Source organism: Simochromis diagramma, unplaced genomic scaffold, assembly GCF_900408965.1.
Source record: "Simochromis diagramma unplaced genomic scaffold, fSimDia1.1 OVJJ01000091.1, whole genome shotgun sequence".
Taxonomy (NCBI): domain Eukaryota; kingdom Metazoa; phylum Chordata; class Actinopteri; order Cichliformes; family Cichlidae; genus Simochromis; species Simochromis diagramma.
Window position 1 is genome coordinate 3,505,585 of NW_024386901.1, and position 26,730 is coordinate 3,532,314.

At 39.2% G+C, this 26,730-nt stretch overlaps 2 protein-coding genes across 2 annotated transcripts; both read left to right on the forward strand.

The window, feature by feature from the left end:
- The first annotated feature begins 226 nt into the window (after positions 1 to 226).
- creb1b (cAMP responsive element binding protein 1b) lies at positions 227 to 11,661 on the forward strand. Its single transcript, XM_040034827.1, has 8 exons — positions 227 to 377; positions 4,793 to 4,918; positions 5,041 to 5,187; positions 5,287 to 5,387; positions 6,411 to 6,565; positions 7,158 to 7,340; positions 7,521 to 7,674; positions 7,952 to 11,661. The coding sequence occupies exons 2-8, from the start codon at positions 4,814 to 4,816 to the stop codon at positions 8,094 to 8,096; spliced, it is 990 nt and encodes a 329-aa protein (XP_039890761.1). The 5' UTR covers positions 227 to 377; positions 4,793 to 4,813; the 3' UTR covers positions 8,097 to 11,661.
- A 2,402-nt stretch (positions 11,662 to 14,063) lies between these two features.
- ccnyl1 (cyclin Y-like 1) lies at positions 14,064 to 25,681 on the forward strand. Its single transcript, XM_040034831.1, has 10 exons — positions 14,064 to 15,084; positions 16,838 to 16,912; positions 17,570 to 17,613; positions 18,001 to 18,101; positions 18,459 to 18,494; positions 18,605 to 18,656; positions 19,322 to 19,441; positions 20,306 to 20,472; positions 23,766 to 23,928; positions 24,326 to 25,681. Exons 1-10 carry the CDS (start codon positions 14,925 to 14,927, stop codon positions 24,440 to 24,442), a joined length of 1,035 nt encoding a protein of 344 aa, XP_039890765.1. The 5' UTR covers positions 14,064 to 14,924; the 3' UTR covers positions 24,443 to 25,681.
- The last annotated feature ends 1,049 nt before the right edge of the window (positions 25,682 to 26,730 follow it).

Sequence of the window (26,730 nt, forward strand, 5' to 3'; positions counted from 1 at the left end):
GAACGCAGCGACCCTCACGTTTACAACACGCTTTTATGACCACCAGCTTTAGCTGACAGATTTTTATTGCTTTTGTTGTGTAATTACTGAATTGCAAATAAACCGCGTATTGTTTTTTTTAGTTATTTTGCCAGACGTTTCATGGGGCACGAGGGTGTCGTTGCTATCCGTTCATTCTCGGCATTTTCCGGCATTTTCCGTCTGCACTTCGTTTATTTCCGGTCAGCGTCGCCATCTGCTTTCTCGTCCTTCTCCAATCTCCGTGTTGTTGTTCCCGGTGACGCGGCGGAGGTGTAGCCTGACGCGGGCTCTTACGTGTCGGCCAGAATAAAAGTGGAGCTCCGGAGGCCTGGGAGTGACGAAGGGAGACTGTATCGGTAAGGACGAAGCGGTGTCCGGGGCTCACAGGGACGGGACACTGCCGTAGAAAGTGTCGGTCTGGTCGGGTTCGGCCCGAAGCAAACAAAGAGATCATGGCGCCGCGGTGTGTTTGTAGCAGGATGGAGGGAGGGGAGTCTGCGGCTGTTTGGGAGAAACGGAGCAGATGTGTGGCTTTGCTAGTGAACCAGGATGGGCAGAGTGTTAAGACACAACAAACGGCGGTCGGACTTTAGCTTTGTTAATACGCTCACATGTAAATGATGCTGTAGCTGACTGAGCTTTCTGCGCAAAGATTTGCGCTGTTTTCCTCCCGTTAAAGGCGCACTGAAAACACTAGCTACGATATTTGCGTTTTTCTCCGTCACTTGAAAGACTTGATTGTTATTCTTTTATATGTATATATGTACATTTACATGTATGATTGCATACCCATTTGTATCGACGCTCTTTCGTCGTTAGTGATTTTGCTCCGAGTTTGCGTCGATGTGCACACAGAAATGTGACATCGTAGGCCTCAGCGTTTGGTCGCCCGTTAAAAACATAACCCACGGGCCTGTGGATTTAACGCACATAGTGTGTCTGCGGTCTCATTACTTTTTTTAAAAAATTGCGGCACATCTCCTGGGATGTGATCGGTGTGCGTTGAGGGGGCGTTACCCGGCCATGTGGCGCTGCTGTCACACACGGAGCATCCGAGTGATTTTTGAAAAGCAGAGGGAGAAATGTGTAAAGCCAATCATGCAGCGGAGAGAAGCTACGCACTGTGTGAGATCACGGAGCTCAAAGAACAACACGTCCCAGATCAACACTCGCTGCATCGCCTGAAGTCAGGCGGGGATCACCTCTCCAAAGCTCCTTTCTTCATAGTTAATGTGGGGGCTTTTGGTTAGGAGCAGCTAAGTTGAGTTTGAAGTGTGACCTCCTGATAATTGATCAGGATTTGTTAGGGAAGCCCAAGATGCCCTTCATGATCATTAACCATTTTTATTTTATTAAAGAAAAAAGAAGTTCAATAATTTTCCTTTCCAAAATAAAAGCATTTTGTGTGTGTTTGTTATTGAAGATGACGTGAGACACGCCCATGTGTCCCCTTGGAATTACCCTGGATCACCTTTGTATGTGTTAATGAGTAGATTGCATCTTCACAAAATAATTTCTATCCCATTGTTTGGGACATTTTTTTCTTTCATAAACATTTGTAACTTTATCAAAACCTGCCCATGCAGACAATGGTGAAAACACAATTCAGATGCACAATATAGTGTCTAGTGCAGGGATGTCAAACATAAGGCCCAGGTGCTCGAATTAGCACGGCAAAAATTCCAACCCGGCCCCCTTAACAGCTTTGGAAAATGTGAAGAAAAGCAATGATTTCATTTTAAATGTAAAAGTATTAATGGAATTAAAATAATAAAAACCCTGATTAGAGGTTCTGAATGTCAGTTTTGATTCATCTTCAACTAACTGCTCAGCTCCAAACTCACCTTCCTGGACGTGAGGACAAGGTCGGATTTTTTTGCTGTTAGATCCTGATCAATCCTCTTTATTTGGGGTTGAATTTCTCATATATGAACAGTGAAGTTACTGCTCTTGGCGTGACTCCTTTATACATGCGCACAGTTGTCTCACTTTAGAAACAGAATTATTCTGATGCTTCACATATGTTATAAACAGCTGAAATAACTGTCTTAGTACTTAATAATTATTCATTTAAATAACAGTAATGTGAAAAAACAGGAAATTCCTTCTTTTTTTTATTTTATTACAGGACAGTCTTGTTTGTGAGCCCCCAGAACTTTTTCTGTAATTTTACAGAAATAATTTAAGCCCAAAAAGTTGTGCACTTCTTTCAGTTACTACAGCAGTAATTCTGTCTTGTAGAAAAACTGTTGAAAGTGCACTGCTTTCACTTATATTTGATATATAAAATGTGCAGTTAGACTTGTTTACGTTTAACTGCATTTTTTGTCTTCCCCATGCAATTGGTTAATATTGTTAACTCCCTGAAAATGGCTTCAGCAGCAAAATTAAGATGTTGATCAAGCTCTGATAATGTGGTCTGAATTACACAAACAAAATGAAATTGTTGATAATCTCTAAGAACAACCTAACCTGTGATTTGGTTATTTTTTTAAGCCCCTGTCACAGAATATGTCACTAGGGTGACCAGATGTTTCTCTGTTTTTATTCCTTATCCCTCGACCCACGTCTTGAGACAGTGTCCCACATTTTCTAAAGGCTGATTTTTACTCTGTGTATATGAAGGAATGGCTTTTTTAAATTACAGTTGGAAGGAGGACGTTGGCCTGTCTGATGTCATACTCATCAGGGAAAGTCACACGTCAGCAAAAAGTCACACTCTTTGCAGATTTTGTTGAATATGATGGAAGCTACCATGAAGAAAATCAAGCGGCAATATGTCCTTGAAAAGAGTTTTTGTCTTTCTTTGCTAGTTATTTTTCAATTTCACACAGAGGCAAAATACGGTGTGAAGCGACATGCTGATACGCGTGTCATAATTGGATAGGGCATGTCAGTCTGTGGATGCATTAAAACTGAAACCGAAAAACTGTTCCCAAACAGAAGAGCAGATGAGATAACCGTGGAATAAAAGAGAATACAGGAGTGTAGAGATGATTTTCAGCCTCTTTTATCTTATTGCTCCTCACAGTTTTATTCATTGAGATTCGTAAGGCTATTGTGAATACTTTACCGTTTGACGTATGTCAACAATCCTGGCTGTGCTGTGATTTCAGCTGCATTTACATAATAACAGTAAGTGAAGTGATCACAAGTTTTCATCTGACAGGGTGCTCTGCTCTCTGTCACACTGAAACCTCTGCTCACTCTGAACAGAGCAGAGATAAAGTGTCGTGCCTGCGTCGGGAGAGTAAGGCCTTGTGAAGCAGTGTTGTCTGTGGGTGTTTTCAGAGTAATGACATGGTAAAAACAACCTTTCCAGGGGAATGAATATTCAGTTATTTCCCAATGCATCCAGGTCATTTTTGTTATATGTGCCAAGTGTTGTAGCAGATATGCGGTGTTACTTTTAGTCACTGAAACTATTTTTCCTGCAGTTTTCAGTTTTATTCTGATGTTGTTTTTACTAAAGCCAAAAATGTGAGCAAATAACAGACACAGCATTGTTATTTGGCACAAACTGATTGAGTTGTGCAGTCGGCTGAGTGTTTGACTTTTCCTCCAGTCAAACACTCAGCCGACTGAGTGGGCAAAGTTACGTGACAACACAGTAGTATGTTTGAAAGGGGATAGTACATAAAAGTATTAATGGAATTAAAATAATAAAAACCCTGATCAGAGGTTCTGAATGTCAGTTTTGATTCATCTTCAACTAACTGCTCAGCTCCAAACTCACCTTCCTGGACGTGAGGACACGGTCGGATTTTTTTGCTGTTAGATCCTGATCAATCCTGTCTTTGTTTGGGGCTGAATTTCTCATATATGAATAGTGAAGTTACTGCTCTGGGTTTGTCTCCTTTATAAATGCGCACAGTTGTCTCACTTTAGAAACAGAATTATTCTGATGCTCAACGTATGTTATAAACAGCTGAACTAACTCAAAAACCTTTTTAACATTTTACTGTAAAGTTATATTTTACAATATTTACATTTGTAGTAATGTGAATAAGTTGAATGACAGAAACCTGCAGGGGAACCACTTCAAATGTATTGTGCTTAAATTTTAGGGAGAAAAGTCTTTTTTTTTTTTTTTAGATTAGCTCGGGAAATGTGAGACCGTGAAACCGACTGAAAGCAGACGCTACACTGAAAGCATGAGAGCTGAAAACCCTGTTGGCCTTTTCTGTTATTGCTGCTGTCACCCAAAGCAGTCGTCTTTTGCTGAGCTGACAAACTCGTAGAGAAGCAGAAGAGTAGTAGCTTTGTGACGCCATTCTCTCAGAGGTATGCTGTGTTTAAATTCATGCAGAATTATTTTAAGGTCTGACCTAGTAAGTAATTGCAGTTCTGCCTTTACAGAAAAGTGACCAGGGTTTACATTCAGACATGAAGACGACAAATGCCTTCAGCTTATTGTAAAGCAGTGCGGGCTTTAAATACCAGAACATTGCACAGGTATAGAAGAAGCTCCAGGAGATTTTATTATTGATGATCAGCATCATAAAAGCCATATTTTTTTAAGAGAATGATAGTATGTTAAACCTCTTTACTCAGATGGCCAGTGGTTGACAACTGTTGTTATGTTTACTGTTATTGACTCCTTGGTGACTCATTCTGAGTCATCTAGTTTGGTGTTTTTATTTAAGTGGAAGTTTAAATTCAAACATATTCTACGCTTCTAAGCTTCAGTCAGCTTCTGACACCTGGCAAGTCGTTTGCTGCAGCTCCCCAAAAGCTTCGTTTTAACACGTTCATTCAAATCTGTACTCAGGTTACAACATCAGGTTAGCCAATGAAGATGGAGTCAGCAGCAGAGGTTCAGCAGGGGGCAGAGACTGCTGTGACTGAGACGGAGAACCAGCAGATCACCCCGGCACAGATTGCTACTTTGGCGCAGGTATCAATCACGTGATGAAGATGATGTTGACACAATTTCCCCAACTTTCAGTGCGTTCAGTGCCCATCTTGAAGTGTGTTAAAATGCATGTGATAGCTCAGTCATATCACCTCTGAATTTAGGTGTCCATGGCAGCAGGACATGCTTCAGCAACAGGTCCCACAGTAACACTGGTACAGCTGCCCAACGGACAGACGGTTCAGGTCCACGGTGTGATCCAGGCTGCGCAGCCATCTGTAATCCAGTCCCCACAGGTCCAAGCCGTACAGGTGAAGCTTGAGCAGTACTGTCTTTTTATTCAGCCTTAGCACAAGATCATTAGCCATGAAGTGTTGATTAATGTCTTGTTCTTTTGATTGATGCTCCAGATCTCCACCATAGCAGAAAGTGAGGATTCGCAGGAGTCTGTAGACAGTGTGACCGACTCTCAGAAGCGCAGAGAGATTCTGTCACGGCGCCCCTCATACAGGTAATTAAGACATTCAAGACAGTGGTGTTATGCCACAGATGAGTCTAAAGCTTTGGGGGGAAACTGTCAGATGGCCACTAAACCATTTTCATTTGGCTCTGTAAATTTCAGGAATCGAGAAGTAGTTCCCAAAAGTTACATTTCTTCTTGCTTGCTTATCAATTGTGCATATTGGTTGCAATACAATCTGCTAATTTTAGTTTGTGTGTGTGGAGGGGGGGATATTGGTGTGCCTACAGCATGGATATGGGCATTTCTTTTATTTGTATTCCCCCAAAAACGAGTGCAAAGTGCAAACTGCATCCCGGACAGAAACAACTGCATTACGGTGCTAAACCAAGCTCCTTGCAAGCATCTACAGAGTCAGTGTGCTAACGTTAACCTAGCCTAGAACCCAAAATGATGTTAAAACTGAATGAATGCAGACCCCAGTCCAGCAGCCAGATCCTGAACTTGAAGAGCTAACAAAGGCAGTGATGAGCAGTCAGGCTGCAGCCTCATTTTCTATTTGTTTCTAAAGTAGACTCACTGTGATGCCTTAAAGTCTCTTTGTGCTGATTTTCACCTTTGCTTTGTGCTGATTGCTTTGTTTTTATACCTAAATTCTAAATAAAAGGTCATATGTGTGTCCACATTAGGATTTGTGTTGGTGTGTGGCCTCAGATTTATATTGTTAAATGTTTATTATGAGACAAATAAGTTAAATCCAAATGTAATGCAACAAGTAGTAGTAGTATACCAAATTCTGTTTTCATGGGAGCAACTGTAATAATGTAATATTACTGCATTAATATTTACAGGAAGGATACAAATAAGCAGTGAAAGATGCTTTATGGAACAGAACACTGTTTGATGTTTAAAGAGAGCGTTTGCTTTCACTTTGGTAGCTGATGTCTATTTTTAGATTTCACAGGGCACTGGCTGTCTCGCTTGCCCTGACTTAACGCTCATGCTAAGGCTGATACATTATTTTATATGGATAACTAGGATTGACAGTAAATCCACTTCTGCGTGTCCTAACAGGAAAATTCTGAACGACCTTTCGTCTGATGCACCTGCTGTCCCTCGTATCGAGGAAGAAAAGGCCGAAGAAGACTCATCTGCTGCTGCCGCCACACCTGCAATCACCACTGTTACTGTCCCAACACCCATCTACCAGACCAGCAGCGGCCAATACAGTAAGTGACATTTGGTTCAGTAATTAAATTATGTTAAGTTATTTTAGTAATTAAAAGAATATAATTAGGAATTAAAATATAAAATATTTATAATAAATAAAGCAATTTAACCATCAACCTCACTACTTCATGTGAAGTCTTAAATTATCTCCCCAGTAATACAAAAACCTTGATTACTTAATATAAATGTAAACATATTGAGGGAGATCACACTAGTATTAAAATATGTTATGTTTTCAGTGCAGTTTAAAGCATTTTTAAATGACTTAAACTGGGTTAAGAAAGTAAAGGGCAGTTAATATTCCACATATTCAGACAATAACTCTGACCTGTTTAGCTAATTGTTTTGTTTGTGGGGCAGTCCAAGAAATGTTTAACAGTTTGTGCAAGTTCATCACAGAAATACAGTTTGATGCTTCATGTTTGATTAAGCGCAAGACTCTAAAAGAAACAATAACAACTTCGCAGCACATTCATCACAATGTTTTCTTTATGGGAAGACTGGGGAGCGAAGAACGATAAGAATGAAACAAATTTATAATGTGTTTTCTGTCCTTTTATTTTTCTCCCCTTTCATTTGTCCCTCAAATAGTTGCGATCACACAGGGTGGAGCCATTCAGTTGGCCAATAATGGTACAGATGGAGTACAGGGCCTTCAGACTCTGACTATGACCAATGCAGCAGCAGCCCAGCCTGGTGCCACCATACTGCAGTATGCACAGACCAGTGACGGCCAGCAGATACTGGTTCCCAGCAACCAGGTGGTGGTCCAAGGTAAGAGTGGCAGTCTATTATCCATGAGCACAGCCATTCTTCAAAGTATTCTTTTGTCTTTGGCAGCAAAGACAAAAACATTTGGATGTTCATCGTTAGTAAACAAGATACTTAGACAATGAACTAGGTTCATTAAGAGGCCAAATTAAACATCTGCTTTCTGTCAAATTTTCCTGTTAGCTGCCTCAGGTGACGTTCAGGCCTATCAGATCCGAGCAGCCCCTGCCAGCACCATTGCTCCCGGGGTAGTCATGGCCTCGTCCCCTGCTCTTCCGACCCAGGGTGCCACTGAGGAGGTCACCAGAAAACGCGAGGTCCGCCTCATGAAGAACAGGTATAAAAAAGGAGGACTGTGTGTTTTTGTGTTTGTTTGTTTTGTAATGTCTTTGCAGTTTCTTCAAATACATTTCTACGGCTGCAAGCACCAGGAATCGCAGGGTATTCATATCAAGTTAATAGTGATTCATAGTAGTGAGTATGTTTCAGCCCAGAGTTTGGTACATTTGAGAAGTGTTCACATTGCAGGTATTAGAAAGGAGGCCAGTGAGTACCCACCAAATCCAACATTCAGAAGGAAACAAAAACCCAAATTGTGTCTTATCCTTCTACAGAGAGGCGGCCCGTGAATGTCGCAGGAAGAAGAAGGAATATGTTAAATGTCTGGAGAACCGAGTGGCCGTTCTGGAGAACCAAAACAAGACACTAATTGAAGAACTGAAAGCCCTTAAAGACCTTTACTGCCATAAATCAGAGTAGTTGCACTCCTGAACACCACACTGGGCCAAGTAGCATTTCAATACCTTTCAAATGCTTTGACTGTTTCTGTCCACCTGGCCTTCCAGTTTGCCCTTGCCTGGTCTTTATCCCCACCCCCACAAAATGGCTCAATCCAGAAGACTGTTATTACAATAAATTTAAAAAACAAAAGTTGTGTACTGTTATCAAGGTCTGATGAGAAAAACTGCAAAAGTGCTAACTGATACTTCATAGGCAATTACAATACAGATCGCAATGACAAGCATATGACAGTGGTTAACATGCTGCTTTGTGTACGAGCCTGAGTTTTATTGTCATAGTTTTGGCTGATGCCCAGATCATTTAGTCTAATGTTGCTTCACAGGACAATAAGAAGAAATCCTGATATCTGCTTGTTTTGTTTTCTGTTTGTTTTTTCTTTGAGTAAATGGTTCAACTTCCAGACCAACTTGAAGATGCAAATCATTCATAATGGTTTACTGAGGTACTAACTTTTACTATCTCTCTTCCAAGTTCAAGTTTGTTTTTTTTGTTTTTTTACTTGAATCAAGGTTCAGTTGTTGAAAAACCGTTTATTTTCTGGCCTCACTGGACTCCCGTAGAGTCCTGCATTTACTATGTAAGCAATAATGCCATCTTTAAGTTGGCCTTGGAGTGTCACTGTTGTAGCTGTCGCTTGCTGTTTAATTTGCCCAGTGGTTTTGGTTTAATATCAAACTGTAAGGCAAGAACTATTTTCACTGTGTCCTAATATGTGATTCAGTGGAAACTTGCCAAAAAAGGTTTTGTTGCAGTGGCGCAATATCACATTGAAGGTAGTCAGCTTTGAAAATGTTTACTGGCCAAAACTTTGACAAGAACACAAAGCTTGTTTTAAAAAGAGGGGGGGGGGGCATTGGTTGATTTGTTTTTTATTTTATTTATATACATATAAAATTATCTTGTCAATTGATATTTTTCCAGCTGTACTTTTTTTTTTTTTACACTTTCTGGAAAATAGCCAATATGTTGCTGTACCAGGCAAACCCAGTCAGTTGCAGTTAAAGGCTTTGAATGAAACATGAATTTCTACTTGATCCACTCGTTTATGTGAACCACGTTGTAAAGGGGACTCTACAGCTAATTAGGCACAAACAATCCTTTTTTGTCTTCTAAATATTTGTAATGATGCTACCAACTGCCAAAAAGGAAGAAAGTGGAGCTACGTAGGTGCAAGCAGAAAGTTGATTGCCGCAGTCGTATGTGTTACATATTGAAATGGTAATATTACAATTTTCTATCCACTGCTTTTTTTTTCTCATGACGATTGTCGCTACTCCCGAAAGATCATTAGCACTGTTGTAAAGGCAGATTATTTTTGTTACAATCTAGACTAAGTTTTTATAGTTTTAGTAAAGATTCCTAGTAATTCTGGGAACAGTTTACTCATTAGCTTAAGGAAAAATTTCAATTTTAGACATTAGGTATATTCATGGTTTAAATTATTAAAGTGTTGCATTTGCCAATGCACGCTCTTAATTTGGTGCGTAAAATGCTCTCACAACAAAATTTTAGAGGATTAAAAGAAGAAGGAAGCAAACCCAAGTAACACAAGCGACAAAACTTTTGTTTTGTTTTGTTCTTTAATCTTATTTCCATTTTGCAGTGTCTGTTAAATGATGGTAAAATCTGAATTGTGACACCATAAGATTGCGGGTCATTTCTGGATATGTAGCAGATTGGATCCTTGGTGAAATCTACAGAAGATAAAGGCTACAGTAACATGAGTTTAACTCTAATAACCCGTGAAGATGTACACTCCATTGAGAGGAGATCACTTTGTGGGACTGTGTGTGGTTTTTGAACAGATATGTGTATGTATTTGTGTGTTTATTTTTTTATATTACTGTACATAGACTCTACAGCATGTGTAGAACTCATGTATTTCTGTTTGTTTGATATGGAAAAAAATGTTCTTATGGCTTGTATGAAAATCAACTTTGCATATTTGTAACATATATCACTGTATAATTGAAAGAAATGTATGTGTGTATTCATGTTATCCACCGGGCCTACCACCGTCATGGCAGCTAGTGTATGAGAAAAGGCCTTCAATGGAGATGTTATATTTTGGAGTGTTCTTTAGGATCAGTAGTGTTTGTAGACAAAAACAAGTCTGTTGAAAGCATTTGGGGTCCACAAGATATATCAGCTTCACAATTTTGTCATTGGAAAACTTTATTAGGTTTCCTAAACATATCTTTTGTCTATGCTCATGGAATTTGAGAATACCTTTCCCATTGTTTAGGTGACTTTCAAAATAAAATGTATTTCATAGGAAAGCTATATTTGTTTTAACAGAACATAGTGGGGAGTTTTAGCAGTGATACGATATGTATATCAACTGTTTCTGTTCAAACAAATGTTATATTGTTGTGACATAAATTTGTTATGAAAATCATTCCAAATGAGCAGAACCTGCAGCAGGTAAAGGTTTTCTGTCTAAGTTAAGAAATTAAAGCACAGTTTTTATTTTTTCTTATGTCAATTCAATCTTTCATTCATTTCAACCAGAGCATTACTGCAATCCTCTCTAATGAAAAGTTTGAGGCATTTTTAGTGGGAAAGATGCTGACATGAAAACTTCAAAAGCTAGAAAGGGAAATTTAAAAAATGTCCTTCAGCTCACGGTTGTGATCTTTATACTCATCAACAAGTCGTTTGGTCCACTTATTAGCATTTGGGAAGCATTTGAAAGCTTTGTTCAGAGCTTTCAAATGCTTCCCGCTCTTCATCTACACATTTGCACAACAGAGTGTGGACTTTGATTTAAAGCAATCTGTAGAATTCGTAAAGTCATAAATAATGTTCTTGTACTGCACTCCAGGGGATGATGATGATAAAGTCTGATGATCGAGAAAACCATAAATGGGCTAAAAATCTGTATTTAGTAATAAATGCATGGTCAGTGCCAGGGCTCTAACAGTGTGTTCAGGGATTGGTAGCAGTGACAACTTTTAGATACCAGTGCCATTATGATGCGACAGAGAGGAAATGCAAGAAAGTCAACCCCTTTGTAATTCAAACTTTCAGTGGTGCTTATATTAAAAAAAAAAATCTAGTAATAACTTTCTTTTCTGTTGATTTGATATGGTGAGCTCAACTTTGTGATGTGATTACACAATATCTTTTAAACGATAATTGTTTTGATTTTTGTTTGTGTGCCAGAATAATTTGTAACAACGGGCCTCGTTTGTGCATGTAACAGAACGATATCCATGTGTGTAAAAGTGTGTATATATAAACAGGATTTCTAGAACAGTAATAATGACATTTTTTCTAACTTTTAATGTGATGAGTTTGTATATTGCCACTTTTGCAAGTTATCAATTGAAAATGCCATGTATCATACGGTACCTTGTATAGACGGGGTTGCCAGATGAAGAATTCAATACTGTTTGTTTAATTAAACATTGTCAAATTATAAAACTATACCAGCCCATTATTTCAAAGTGCTGTTACTCTGGCATTATGTCACTCTTTTGTAAACACTTGCTATGTCACAATAAACTGATACTGAAGATTATATATCCTATTGTTAATTGTATTAATTGTATTGTGTGTATTTTCAATCTGCTTGACTGCATTGTGTTTAGTGTTCTATTTCTAATAAAATGGTAGCATGTCAGTTTAATAATCATGATTATCCAAGTTTCAACATGTACGAGGACATCGAGAAAGGGGTGAGGTGTGAGCGTTTCAGTGTGGCAGTGGTGTTACATCAGTGATCAGCTCTGAGCCTTGTTTGCAGTGGTGTTGGACGGGTTGACAGATGAGGTCAGGGAGGAATATGATGTTTGCAGACGATACTGTGATCTATAGTGAGGGTGAGGAGCAGTTCAAAGAGAGCCTGGAGAGATGAAGGTGGAGGTATGCACTGGAGAGAAGAGGAACAAACGTCAGTAGAAACAAGCCGGAATACTTGTGTGAATAAGAGATGAAAATGGCAATGTAAGAAGCAAAAGCAGTAAAGGCGAATGAGTTGAAATGCCTGGGATCAAGTATTCAAAGCAACAGAAAATGTAGGGGTGGGGTGGGTAGAAGTCTCAAATCTATTCTAACATGCATTTAAACCCATAATACGTGACCATGAACACTAGGTATGTGTAAGCCAGTTTAAACACTAAGCAAAAAAAAAAAAAAAAAAGAAGGTTGTTTGCTATAAATTTAAGCTGATGGGTTTGGGGTAACTGTGGCTCAGGTGGTGGAGCAGGTTGTCTTTGGGATGTCAGTGGCTTGATCTCCTGGCTTACCGTATCAAACACACTGTAACTTAAACAATGGAAGTGGTTAGGGGAGAAAATCATTTGATGAAACAGCTGCAGTAAACAACTAATAGTAGCTAATTATCTATAATCATGTGATCAGAACGCACATTGCCTGCATATTTTTCTCCCTCACAACACCAATGATCCCACACTTCTTTTCAGCATGTCTCAGTCCTTTGCATGTTTTGGTATCTGTCACTTCTGAAGCTGTTCCATCACGTTTTTGTCACTGCGAAACACTTCCATTGTTTTTCATGTGCTTTTGCAGTATTTTCTATTTGCATGTGCTTTCTTGATGTTCATTATGATTTTATTTATATAATCGCCTCAAGGCGCTTTATTTTGTAAGGTAAAGACACCCTTTTAACAGGAAGAAACCTCTAGCAGAACCAGGCTCAGGGAGGGGCAGTCATCTGCCGGGTTCAGGTTGGGGTGAGGGGAGGAAGACAGTGTGTAGTGTGTTTGACCTCTCTGGGTCACCGTACTGGCTCTTCCTGTCCATGTGTCCACCCTGAGTTGCCTGTGACATATCTTTAAGGAGTGTGAGTATGTGTGTGAATGTTAGATATAAGTGCTTAAGTATAGATTTGGGAAAATAAATACTGTATAACTGTGTGTAATTGGGTGAATGAGAATGAAAGGGTTTTGAGCACTTAAAACTGAGGAGAAAGATGCTATATAGGTACCAGTCCATTTACCATTTATAAGTAAATTCAAGTATATTGGGTATTTACTTAAAAAGTAGTTGAAGTCTGCTGAAGTATGTTTTTTAGTCTCCAGCATGAACTTGCAAAAATAGGGGTGGATGACTGACATGGCTTTCTTTGTTTGTACTTAGAATTTCATGTTTACACATTAAAATATTCAACATACACACACATACTGCTGGCAGATTGACACTAGTGTATGATTTATGTCATTTTCTTATTTAATCATTGAGCAAAATTTTAATACAATCTGTGGTTTCCCTGCTTCATCACATACAGCCAGGAGTGAGAAGGAAGAGGAGTCAGGAATCCTGTTTCTGAAACCAGAGAATGTGAATTTAAGTTCTGTCTGAGCTGCCACATTTTAATAAAAACTGTCTGACACTGGTTTTCAGTGGCCTGTAAGGAAATCTATCATCAGCTCACGGATTCATCTTTAAATATTTGTCAGGGCTTTGTGTTTTTTTTATCCCTAAATAATAATAATAACAACAACAATAATAATAATAATACATTTTATTTGAAAGCGCCTTTCAAAACACTCAAGGTCGCTGTGCACAGTAGTAGTAGTAGTAGTAAATCTTCCTCTCACTCTTCGGCTTCACATTTAATTAAACAGCCATTCTTATTTGTTTAATGAATTAAGATTTAACAAATGTAGCGTGTTAAAAAAAATATACCACCTGACTTACAGTCCCCTGCTTGCCTATCCAAATTTATTGCGTTGTTTGAATAACAAAAGATGCACTGACTGACAGGTAGTGCAATAGAGGATGGGCTTCGGTTTTCACTGTCAAAAAAGGGTGTGGATCAGTGACGATACAAAAATAGGAGCGTTGTAATTACATTTCATGAGTTTAAATCTTCTTTGATAGACAGCCTTCACAACCAATTAGCAGGGTTTAAATGCTCGCCCATTGATTTATTAGCCAATAGTACTGCATGGAATTCCGAGGTGGGCGGGCTTACCACGTTCAGTGCCAAGGCTTGTCCGTTTGGGAGCTCCGGCAACAGATGGTGGCAGTGGCGTCTACCTACGGCACAAATCTGACAGGGAGGAGACTCAAATGGGGGTGTCCGGAATTGTGAATAGAGTTGGTTGTCTAACGATGGACCGGAAGAAGACTTTGTCAGTGCAGCTCCATTGATAATTTCTTGGCTAGTCTTTTAGAATTTTATCTTTTTTTCTTTGTTTTCCAAAGAAGGCCGCAAAAGCCTCGAACTGGATTTGTCGACACACTGGGCTCAGTTGCAAGAGGGCATCTCTGGGATTGCTCGGAAAGTCTCGTAAAATATGTCTGTTGGAATGTGACATTTTGAAGACGTAACACGGTCATTTTGAAGAGACTGTTTTATTTACTTGGTACCACAAAGTTGAATTGATGAGGAGCAGAGAAAAGTTAACGAACCGAGCTAACTAGTTAGCTAACATGCTATAATGCTAGTTGGCTACTTAGCACCGAAACTCTGGCATGTTGAATGAATGAATGGACCAGCTGCTTTAAACTAAGAGCGGCTTTTGTTAGGACGAGAATATATCGACTGTTACATACGCCCAGTCTGGCTTTCCACTAAAAGGCAAAGCTTTTGGCTGTTTGGTCTCCGGCTGCTGCTCTACTTAGCCACAAATGGACAGGAATGCAGTTCCTGGGAATTGGTGGAGAGCGGCGTTTTAGGACGCAAAGATAATGTGCTTGTACTGAGTGCAGCCTGGTAATGTTTATGAGGCCGAGGGAGGCTAACCTCAGCTAGCTACATATATTTGCACTACTTGGATTTGGCTGCTATCGTGTGAAGCTTCCGCTCAGTTTGGAATGGGGAATACGGTGTCATGCTGCGTGTCTCCGGAGTCGAGCCCCAAACTGCCATCGAGACTGCCGGCAGAGCGGCTGGAGGAGTTCCAAACCAGCACCGAAGTGAGCGACGACACTGTGCCCTACCTGCAGCACATAAGCGACAGAGAGGTCCCTGATGGTAAGAGCCTGCCAGACATCCAGTACTTAACGATTCCTTTATAGCTTTAACTCCCGTTTTACTTTTCAGTATCTGGGCCTGTGAAACACTACACCCATATGTGTTTGTTTACAGGGAGGCTCATCCTAATCCACCCACTGGCACAGTGCAGAATGATCTTTGTGTGACTCCCAAGCACACACGCAAACTTTGATGACTGTATACAGGCTACATCATGTATGCACACACTTCTGTTAATATTGAGCCACGGGATGAATCGAAAGCGAAAGATCATCCAAGAACTAAGTAATAATAGTGTTTCACAACATGCACACACCACACCCACTTTGGTTATTGCCTAGTTACACCTTCTTTGTATTTATTACCATGCCAGTGGCAAAACTGGCCTTTTTAATTAGGACATTCTTGGCACCATTTATCCACTGCATTATATTGATCATATTGGCATTACATACAAAAGTTAGACATCAAATGTGAAAACAAGCTTTTTGATATCTTGGTTACTTAGAATCAATTTCTGCAATTTACTGTGTGGGGAAACTTGAAAAGGTAAAAATAAAGAAACTGAGACACACACACACAAAAAACAAACCCAAATGGCAACTGTGTTTAGTATTTTCTTTTTTTGCATGACATTTTTATGTTCACGCATGAAATTTACATATTCCTTAGGAAATAACTTCATCTTAATGTGTCTTTAAGCAGGTAGTGGTTGAACACAATGTTACAGAATAAAAAGTACATATTAAGTGTTGTAACCCTCTTAGTTTTGATGCCCACACTGTAATTTCATGCTGTGGTACAGACCCCGATCAGGAAAGTATCTCAGATATTTCTGTGTGATGTAGACCCAAGCTCAGTCCTTGTGTCGCCACTCTTTATTGATTCCCCAGCTTGCACAGTTTATTCCATTTATGAGGTTATGGACAGTTGTGAGTGCAGTTTGTGAGACCAGCTGTTGGCAGGGTGAAAGTGGGAGGGGGGAATCAGGCCAGCAATCTGTCGTGCATTCCTTATGGTACTCCCTTAACAAATGCTTCTATCACCTAATCCCTTGTATTTTATGTAATGTGCCGTCTGCATGAATTTGGAGAAAACGGATTTCTAAGTTGTGGACGTCTATGAACCAGTGCCAGCAAATCAAACTAATGACACTTGTGCTCTGTTTAATGTCTAAGTTGTTTTGAAAACCAGAGGTTTTGTTTTAAATGTAGTGAAAAGTTTTAACATAGTGCTTGTGTCCTTGATAGTCTCTGTATTTGCACAATAAATTGAAAAAGTAATTGGACAGTAATGCCGTTGCATTTGCTAATAGTACTCGGGCAAATTGGATTTAAGGAGTAAAGGTCATTGTAATTGTAATGCTTTAATTGAAATTTTGCACACAATCCACCTGTCAGGCAACACGATTACATTTAGTTCTTCTAAGTCAGATGTGTTGGAGGTTTAAAGCCTCCAACACATAAGCACAAACAGGTTCCCAGTCTCTCTAATCTGTTCTGAGCTTCATGTCTTGTTTGTCTTTAAAAGATTAAAAGACTGTCTTTATTACATTATTCTCCACTATTTATGATGATGATGATGATTTACATAAATACACTGTGTGATCTTATAAGTGTTTGATGGTTTTGTTAGCTCACAACTTTATGGTTTTTCTTTTCTTTCTTTATTAATGCAGAAACTGGAGCTAAATGCTCCACACCAGCCACTAATAATGAACATTTAAATGCTTTTCTTGCTTTTGTTGTATCAGAGCTGGCCTTGGAGTCTAATCCATCGGACCACGCCCGAGCAAGCACCATCTTCCTTAGCAAGTCCCAGACAGACGGTGAGCAATCATAACATGACACTCACACAGCAGTGATTCACACAAACTGTCTTCATCTAAATCCCAGTTAACAGAAAACATGCACACATCTTTTCACTTGAGCAAATGTTTGAAATTCAGTGGTCTTTAACCTGCCAGCTCCCCTAGTTGTGAGATGTTCGGCTACACCCTCAGAGAACAGCACCAGTAACTGCTGGGTGAAATTACAACACTCTATCCTGGCTGAGACCTTAGTTATAGGTCCTATTGTTATAGCTGCTGCTCTGCAGATACATAAGTGTCTTTTAAAAATTCATCACTTTCTTACTGTAGAGTTTAAGACTAAGATGTATCATTTAAAAAACCAAGTTGGCGATTACTTGAAAGGGTCTCAGAAGATTTTTAGAATTTTACAAGGAAAATACAAAATAAATCACTTTTAATGGTTTGCTAACCTATGCATTATGAGTTATGTGTCCAAGACATAGTTGAATAAGTATATATGGTATTATATTTACAGAAAAATATCTAAACAAATGTAAATAAACTCATCTAACTATAATTTATTTTACATGATTCTTGAGTGTGAAAAGGCTGTTAAGTGCTGTGGTATTACAATTAGTCTTCTGTGATTGATGCTGCTTTTAGTCTTTGTTGAACATTTTAATTCTTTTGCAGTACGAGACAAGAGGAAAAGCAACCACATAAACCATGTCAGCCATGTAAGTGTTTTGAAAATTTACATTAAATTTGTGCTTTTAATATTTAAAAAAAAAAATCAATCACACTAAGCTTGGTTTTTAATATCCTAATGGTGACTTTAATATAACTAATTAAATGGAACTTATGAACTTAATTTATGGGCTATTAGCTTGTACATTTCATATTGTAGAGGGCTTCATTTGCGTTTATTGCCAGTGAATGAATCACTTTCAGCGAGGAAAACATTTAAACAAAGATGATCCACAAATATTGTTAAAACAAAACAATTATAACACAGAGCTTTCAAAAAATTGGAAATGTAGGACGCATGCGTGACCGTCTGTCCCCTGAGCACCAGTTAATTGTTTGTTGTATTTTTTTGTTTTTGTTTTTTTAAATGTGTGAAGGTGTCCCCTAATCCACTCTCAAAGAAATACAGCTCCTGTTCAACCATCTTCATAGACGACAGCACCGTCAGCCAGCCAAACCTCAAAAGCACAATCAAATGGTGAGAATGTCTCTCAGAAACACAAACACACAGGGCTGTGTTGTCCAAAGGTCCCTCCCTCAAAAAAAAGTCCTGTTACATCAGAGCATAGTAATCCTGGAGTGTTAGAAAACAGATGCGTGACTAAAGCTCATGTTGTTTCCCCTCCTTTAGGACAATAATCTGTAGTGACATTAGTCCAGTGAATGTGGATCATTATATCAGGATTATCTGAGTGTGATTAAATGAAGCCTTCTCGCTGAATGTGTCAGATATTTTGTCACACTATAAGCTCTAATACACATGCACACACGATGCTGGTGTCACACTGAGGTTGTAGCTATTAAACTAATCGGGGGTTTTTTCTTTCTCTTTCAGTGTCACTTTAGCAATATACTACCACATCAAAAACAGGTATGTGTAAATGTTGGATTTGATTACTATCGTGTAACTTTTGGCAGATTATTTTATTAAAACTAGCGTGCCTGTGAAGTATATTGACTGATGTATTGCTTGTGCTGTAGGGACTCGGACAGGTCACTGGACATCTTTGATGAGAAGTTGCACCCCTTGTCGGTGAGCATGTTAATGAAATTAACCAGCTCTCCAGCTCAATAATGGTGGTAGACTCACATCGTTCATGTTGATGTGAGTCAGTATGAAGACCCATCACATTTACATGTGTAGGCACTCTGCCCACTGGTCTTCTCTGGGCCACGTTTTTCTAGAAACTTCACAAGTTATTAAGAGTTGTGATGCATCACAAAAGGGATGTGAATCACTGTTTTAAAAAGAACCCATAATGAGGAAGAAAAACATCCTCTCTTGCGGTCTGCATTAATGACTTCCATTCAGTTGTAGATTTGCGATAAAGATGCAGAAGTGGTTTCTTTTCACTGCCTTACAGCGTGCTTTTGGCAGAGCTGACGTTATCGTAGTGGAAAATACAGAAATTTCACTGTTAAACTTATTCTACAGTTTCCATTAATAATGGATTTCAGCAGCTAAATGGTACAGCTTTTTTTTCACCAATCAATTTTCTATACTTAAGAATGTAATCATTGCATCATGCCTGACACATCCAGCCTTTTGTGGTGCGTTTCCACACAGCTTTTGGCTCCAGACTTTCAGATGAATTACTGAGCTACAAAAAAATAACCCCAAACAAACAAATGTGGCCTGATTGTTGTTAGACCTTTGTTGCTTCTGTCAGACAAGTGTGTATTTTTCACCTCATGCAGAGAGAGCCAGTGCCTGATGACTACGCATATGTAGACCCAGAACACAAACTGATCTACCGCTTCGTCAGGACACTGTTCAGTGCTGCACAGCTGACTGCAGAATGTGCCATTGTCACTCTTGTAAGTGGCGTCTTGATTTATTTATCACATTTACAACAGTAATTGCATTGCACACTGCATACTTGATTTCACCCAGTGTGTTTATATTGTTTTAATCCTTTTTCCTTTTTTTTATATTGTTTTTGATTTCTGTCTGGGTTTGTTTTTTGTTTTGTTTTTTTTGGATGGAGCTCATGCCATGGTGTACTTCTACAGTATCAGAATTTAATCAAACACACAAAGATCACCAAGTGGATATTAATTCAAGTTGTGCTCAGCATCGTGTTTGTCTGTACTGAAGATAACCTGAGTGACATGAACACAGCTGTGGAGGTTTTTGTTGTTGAGTACTTTGATGTTGTATTAAATGGCCACCAGATGGCAGTGAACGCTTGCATTTATGCTGTTTTCCCAAATAGCAGAAATGACAGTTGATCGTCAGTATGAAGACAAAAGACACTCACTTTTAAGTCAGAGCTGTCAGAGTAGGATTCTCGAATTTTTCTAGCTCAATCCCTATATTTACTTTCAGTTTATATCATCCTACAGGCTGGGTATTTTGGAAAGTAGTGTTTTGCTTATTTATTATTTTCAGCTGTTGCAAAAATGAAAACTTAGTATTCTGTTTTCAAAATGGCAAAAAAAACAACACATCTTTGTAGTTTTGCAGTGGTGCTGTTGTGGCTGTTGGCTTGTCTCATAATCATTGTTATTAGAACAGAAATACAGTGTGGTTACATACTGTAAAAGTAGTCTGGAAGGTGCATATAGGGATTTTGCTCAGTACAGATACACATAACCAGACTATTGTTCCTGACTAATTGTAGTGAACTAGCAAAGGAATTATTAAAACCTCTGAAGCTTTTAACATTCTTCGTCCTCAAGGTGTACCTGGAGCGCCTGCTGACCTACGCTGAGCTTGATATCTGCCCCGCCAACTGGAAGCGCATTGTCCTGGGAGCCATCTTACTGGCTTCTAAAGTCTGGGATGACCAAGCTGTGTGGAATGTCGACTACTGCCAGATCCTAAAAGACATCACTGTGGAGGACATGTAAGTTGTACAAGTGATCTGAAAAATGAGAACATGGTGACTGTAGAAGAACCACTGGATTTAGTAACCTGTTTCCTGTTAATATAGTCACATCCTTGGTGAACTCTAATTTCTGTAGAGAAGATCAATCAACTTGTTCAGAAAATACATGTTAAAATAGTAATGTCAAATATTACCAAGAATGTAAAGCAGATTTAGTGCTTTAAGTACACATATCAAGGCAAATCTTACTCAAGGGTTTAGAATAATAACAATTCAAATGAAGGAGTGAATTTATCAAGGAAATCCTTGTTTTGCTGGTACTGACTGATCAAACAGCATACCGACTGTGGAACCAAACAGTCTTTTCATTCTGCTGTACTGGTATCTTGTAGGCCCGTGTGAAGCACCACGATCAGAGTCAAAACTTCAGTCAAAACTAGTTTGCTAGCAGACATGCTAGAAATGAAATGTGGTAATAGCTGTTTCAAGCACTTGTAAGTGGAATGAAAAGCCAGAGAAGATGTGGGTAGAAGCTTGAATATGATGCACAATTTCAGAACATCGCTTCTGAAACATAATTGTGACATTTCACTTAAATTTGAAAGAAAGTGTTTGATAAATCCAGCTAGGAAGAAGAGCACCGTCCCCATTTAGCACCTCCTAAGGCCGTGGCACTCAGCCTGTGTACAAAGCTGATTTCCCCCTTTGGGTTTGGAAAGAGATGCCGCTGTCACTGAATCAACATTGTTCCAAATATCCTCGGGTCTGTTTGAGAGGTTGAGAGAACATACAAGTACCCAAAATCTTTATTGGGTACTTGTTTGGGTTTGTTCTTGGTGAACTCTGGGGTGCCAAAATGTGGGTTGTTGGCATGTTCAGGTGGTGAAAGCTCCAGGAAACGCACATGCAATGAGAAAATGAAGAAATGTGTTGATTTAATTATTTATTTATTTGTTTTTTGCTGTCCGGCTAGGAAAATTGTTTGTTAATAATGCTCAATCCGCCCCACTACCATCATCACCAATAAATAAATAAATAAAAGGAATACATCAACAAGGATGCACTTAAAGCAGACAGATGAAATACGGGGATGGAGAAGCCACAGCAATCTGTGCTGTTTGTCAGGCTATAAGAGTCGAGAGGCTGCACTTGGAAGACCCAGGCTTTATTTCCTACAATTGCTTTTCGTGTGTGTGCGCGCTCATATGCGTGTGTTTGTGAAAGAAGTCGAAAGTGCCTCCTTGTTTTTTTGTGATTTGGAAAGATGCGTGTGCGCTCTCTCTGCGAGCCCCCATCCCTCTCGTACGTCTGACCTACCCTGTCTGTGCCCTGTTTTCATTGCTTCCTCTGAAGTGTCTTTGTGATCCCGGCCCGGTCTGGATGGAGGGATGGGAAGAGGAGTAGAGGGAGAGAGAGAAACAGAGACGGAGAGAAATGGAGAGGAGGGTCTCAAGTGCTCTCACTGCTTCTACATAATGGTCCTGGCTCTCGCCCGCTCCATTAGTTGCCCCGGGAGACCAGACATCACACACACACTCACACACTCGCTCTCACCACCTTTGCTGACCAACAAAGCATCCTGGATGCTGTCTCCTTGGCGACCACCTCCCTTAGATTTTACTCGTGACTGTGATGATGAGGAAGGATGATGGAGGTTGTAGTCTTGAAAAGGATGAGCTGTGATACTCCAGCTAAGTGCCTGGATGCCTGATTACCCACGTGTGAGTGTGAGACCTTTATAAAGATATATCAGATTCCATCTTCTGAGAGATGAGTTTTAAAGCTGAAAGTGACTGAATATAAAAGTTTGTGTAGAGAGAGGTTTGTCCTGTCTGCTTTTGTTTCTTCAAATCATGTCGTCTTCACTGCTGCTTGCTAAACGAGCAGAACTCATCAAAATGTCTTGTTGAGAAGTTGTTTCTTACCTGTCAGTTGGACCCTGGTCCCCTTTTCTGTTAACAAGTACAAAAAGGAACTTTTGCAGTGGTTGTTTTGGGGGATTAGTTTACAGTGGCTTTTCACTAAAAAGATATTGTATACTAGGAACTTTCAGATGTTGTGCTTGCAGGAGAAATTGTCTAAGCTAAATATTAATATTCCCTTAATGCACAACTGTAGTTGACTATTTACTTCAAAATATTACTCATCCACCTGCTACTAATCAAGGCTGTCGCAACAACTAGTGCTGTGTGATACTGCAAATTTTAATATTGATCCGATACCATCTAAATACAGGGCCAGTACCATCCATCCATCCACTTCTCCTTTTCAGGGTCGCTGGAGCCTATCCCAGCTGTCATAGGGCGAGAGTCAGGGTACACCCTGGACAGGCTGCCAGTCTGCCGCAGGGCTAACACACAGAGACACAGACAACCATTCGCACTCACACCTATGGGCAATTTGGATTAATCAATTAACCCATCCCCATAAGCTGCATGTCTTTGGATGGTGGGAGGAAGCCGGAGTACCCGGGGAGAACATGCAAACTCCACACAGAAAGACCCCGGCATGATGGTGGAATTGAACTCAGGACCTTCTTGCTGTGCGGCAACAGTGCTAACCACCGTGCCACCGTACTGCAATAATACAATAAAGGCAGCTTATGTAATGAAGAGACCGTGTCATGAGTTCTGGGATGAATCATCATCATTTTTGTGAATTCTCAACATAATTGTAATGATCACTAAATAACAGATTTTCAGTTTTCACAATAATTAAAAAAAATCAAAACAACACACTGAAGTTTTTCATGAATTTTAAATGTGTCTGTCTTTAAAGCACCTCTGTCAGCTTCTGCCGTTTAGATGTGCTATAGTCTACAAATAACATAAACATGATAGTCCACACAAAAAATAGACATTTGTCATGGTTAATAAGTTGTGATTTTGTTTTTCTTTATTATATTACAATTTAAAAAAAAAAAAAAAAAAAAAACTCGATTCAGTTGATACTTTGTGTCGCTTAAGTTCAGTATGTATCTATTCAATACCAAAACCACCAGCAATAGCAACAGTACTATTAATATTTGAATCGGTACGCCCACCTCTATCCATAACCAGCCGCTTGAAGTTTCAAAAAGCAGGTTGCAAAAACAAGTGTGATTCTGATAAATCTTTTCAAATGTCTCCTACTGTGTCACAAATTATATAAAATGCAATTATTTTTTTAACTTTGAGACTGGTTGACTAGGCTGTTCTTTCCTAGGGAAAAAATGGGCTCTATTTTTTACACACACTCATACCTTACAGTCCAAATTACGTCCCAGGTTTTGACTGTTGGGAATAACCCTAAGGTGTCTTCCTGATCTCTAGGAATGAGATGGAGCGCCACTTCCTGGAACTTCTGCAATTTAACATCAATGTGCCGGCCAGCGTCTACGCCAAGTACTACTTTGACCTGCGACAGCTGGCCGATGACAACAACCTCAGTTTCCCACTGGAACCCCTCAACAACCAGCGTGCCCAGAAACTAGAGGTAAGCTTCCTTCCAGAGACTACAGAACATCCGTCTGTAATACTCATCTAACGCTGCCTCAGATTAGGAGTTGCTGGTGGATACTCTGTATTCTCAAGTTAAAGGCTGTTTATTTTGGCAACTGTTTCTATGGCACGATTTACAAGCAGGATTTAATTGAACTAATAAAAGTGTTAGTGATTAGTACAGTAGGAAGAACCACCCTCTGAAAACAGTCTGAGAAATTTCTTATGTAGCTTTTTTGCTCATGACCTGGATTTTTAAAGTGCAACAAAGGCTGTTTTATCATTTACTAATCATTAGATACCTTTAATTCAAACCACCTGGTTAAATCAAAATGATCTAGTCCATCTGTGTGTGACTTTTGAGTAATTGTGCTTTGATAATGCCCCTCCAGGCCATTTCAAGACTATGTGAAGACAAGTACAAGGACCTCAGTCGAGCCGCAATGAGGCGATCTCTCAGCGCAGACAACCTGATAGGTATACGACGCTCCAATGCTGTGCTCTCATAGACTGCTGCCCTCTGACCTCCAAAGTTCAGCTAACCCACAGCCAGCCCCAGAAAGCATTACCCACAGAGTTATCAGGCAAGGACAAAACGCCACTGTATGACCTGTCCACACGGTAATTTACATTACAGCTGTAGATGTGCGTGATTGTTAAATTAAAGGTGTTTACCTTATCTGAAGCATTATCATTTGACTGTTGTTTTTACAAGTCCTTTATTTATTTGTTATGTCTATCACTTCTGAGAGAACACATTGAACATGAATGATTGAGTTCATCATCTGTCTGAAATACACTTTAGTTTCTATTTTTTTCTTTTCTACAAAAGTGTTTGAATTACTTCATGCAGCCTTAAAGGATGAAGAGTGAGTTATATTTGTTGTTACTGTCACCGTATTCCACGAAAGACCAAAACCAGCAAATGTTAATTGTTCAGATGTGGCGAATTGTTTTGTTTTTTGTTTTTTTTTGTTAATGAAGATTGAAATCATGCTTGAGTGCTATAGCATAGTGAAGTTAATGTTGGTTGGTCATTTCCTGGGATTCCTTAACAGTATATAAATATAAACTTTCACCAAATGTATCTTTTTTTTTTTTTTTTCCTTTAGCCACAAAAAAAATGCAAAATGATCTTTGTTGTAAATTACATTTAATACCAGGAGTTACTGTGGCGACTGTAACTCAGACATGTTTACTGTCGATATGTTTCGAGTACATTTTTCTGTCCATCAGGATTGAACATCCACCATGTCTCATATTACAAGACACTGAGCTGTTATCACTGTGTGGGAGCTGGCTGACGTCTTCTCAGTCAGCTGTTTTGTGACAGGAAAATCAGGAGTGCCATTTGCAATTTGGTGTTAAGTTGTGTGTATACCACGGGTGATCAAACAAGGCTGTTTACTGACTCTGGATCAGTATTTGAAAATTAATGGCTCCATATGGAGGTTGGGTATATGCAGGTCAGCCTCAGTATTAAGTTCCTTAGATCCTCATTCCCACCGCCCCACCCCCCGCCCCCCCATCAGATCACCAGTGTTGTTCTTGTCCAAGGACCCATCCAGGCTAAGGTTTGGAACACACTACACAGATACTGAGGGGGAAAATAAACTGATGGATGCTCCCCTTCTCTTTTGCTTACTATGTAGGCTTCTAGCTGTGAAGTTTGTCTTGTTTTTAATTGAGAGAAAAAAAAAAACATTTGCAGATGGAGTATTTTAAATAAACACTAATCATGTAACAAATGTGGTTTATTGTCTTTTATATTGTGTCTTTACGATCAGCAAGTTCTAAACATTGTTGAGAATATTGAGCCTGACTTCCCAGAGTTCAGTTTAAACACTGTGTTATAGCCGAATATTAGAAAAACACAACATGTGGCATTCATTAACCTTAGCTGGCATTATGATATCTAAATCAAAAACAGCCCACAGTTGTGAGGGAATCAGAGAATCGCTCATATTGTAATTCCTTGGTTTTTACAGACATGCAGCTGCACGTCTCTTAACAGGTACTAGAACCTATGAACACATCACTCCAATTTTAGCCAACTTACATTGGCTCCCTGTTAAATATATAGATTTTAAAATTCTTTTGTTCACTTTTAAAATTATAAATAATTTGGCGCCCAGCTATCTTTCTGAACTCCTCCATTTGTACAATCCCAATAGAGCACTAAGATCTTCCAATCAGATGCTCCTAGCACAACCTAGGTGTGACCGAGCCTTTGCAACGGTAGAACCCAGACTCTGGAATAACCTCCCTGTTCATATTCGTACTGCTGATTCTATCCAGTCTTTTAAATCATGTCTTAAAACATATCTTTGTACTTTGGTTTTTGATTCTAACTAGTTGGCTGTTATCTGGCTTGTTCTGCTGTCACCTATGGTTTCCTGCCCTGTTTTCTTATTGTTTTCTTTTAATTGTTTCATGCTTTTACTGACTGTGAAGCACTATGGTCAACTTTGTTGTTTTTAATATGTGCTATATAAATACATTTTGATTTGATTTTAACCGTTACACAGAACGCAAGCAGTCCAAAGTAGAGCTGATACTTCGCACTAGGAGTACACTGAGAAACAGGTGTGGCTACATGGTTGAATTGTAAACCAGTTTAAGCAGTTTATCTACTGTTTTTTTTTTTTTGTTTTTTTTTTTTTTAAAGGAAGCAGTTCAAATTTTAAACATATATATGAGGCTCTTTTTGTCAGTGGTGAAATTGAAACAAGTTTTTCTTAGTTGAGTTAGATAAATCATTCTGATTGCATAAATGTCTAAAGATCATATGAAAGCA

Coding starts and splice junctions, on each gene's coding strand:
- creb1b (XM_040034827.1), top strand. CDS start 4,814: ATGAAGATGGAGTCAGCAGCAGAGGTTCAGCAGGGGGCAGAGACTGCT. Junction 5,188..5,286: donor CACAGGTCCAAGCCGTACAG/GTGAAGCTTGAG, acceptor TTGATGCTCCAG/ATCTCCACCATAGCAGAAAG. Junction 5,388..6,410: donor TCACGGCGCCCCTCATACAG/GTAATTAAGACA, acceptor GTGTCCTAACAG/GAAAATTCTGAACGACCTTT.
- ccnyl1 (XM_040034831.1), top strand. CDS start 14,925: ATGGGGAATACGGTGTCATGCTGCGTGTCTCCGGAGTCGAGCCCCAAA. Junction 19,442..20,305: donor AATGTGCCATTGTCACTCTT/GTAAGTGGCGTC, acceptor TTCGTCCTCAAG/GTGTACCTGGAGCGCCTGCT. Junction 23,929..24,325: donor AGCGTGCCCAGAAACTAGAG/GTAAGCTTCCTT, acceptor ATGCCCCTCCAG/GCCATTTCAAGACTATGTGA.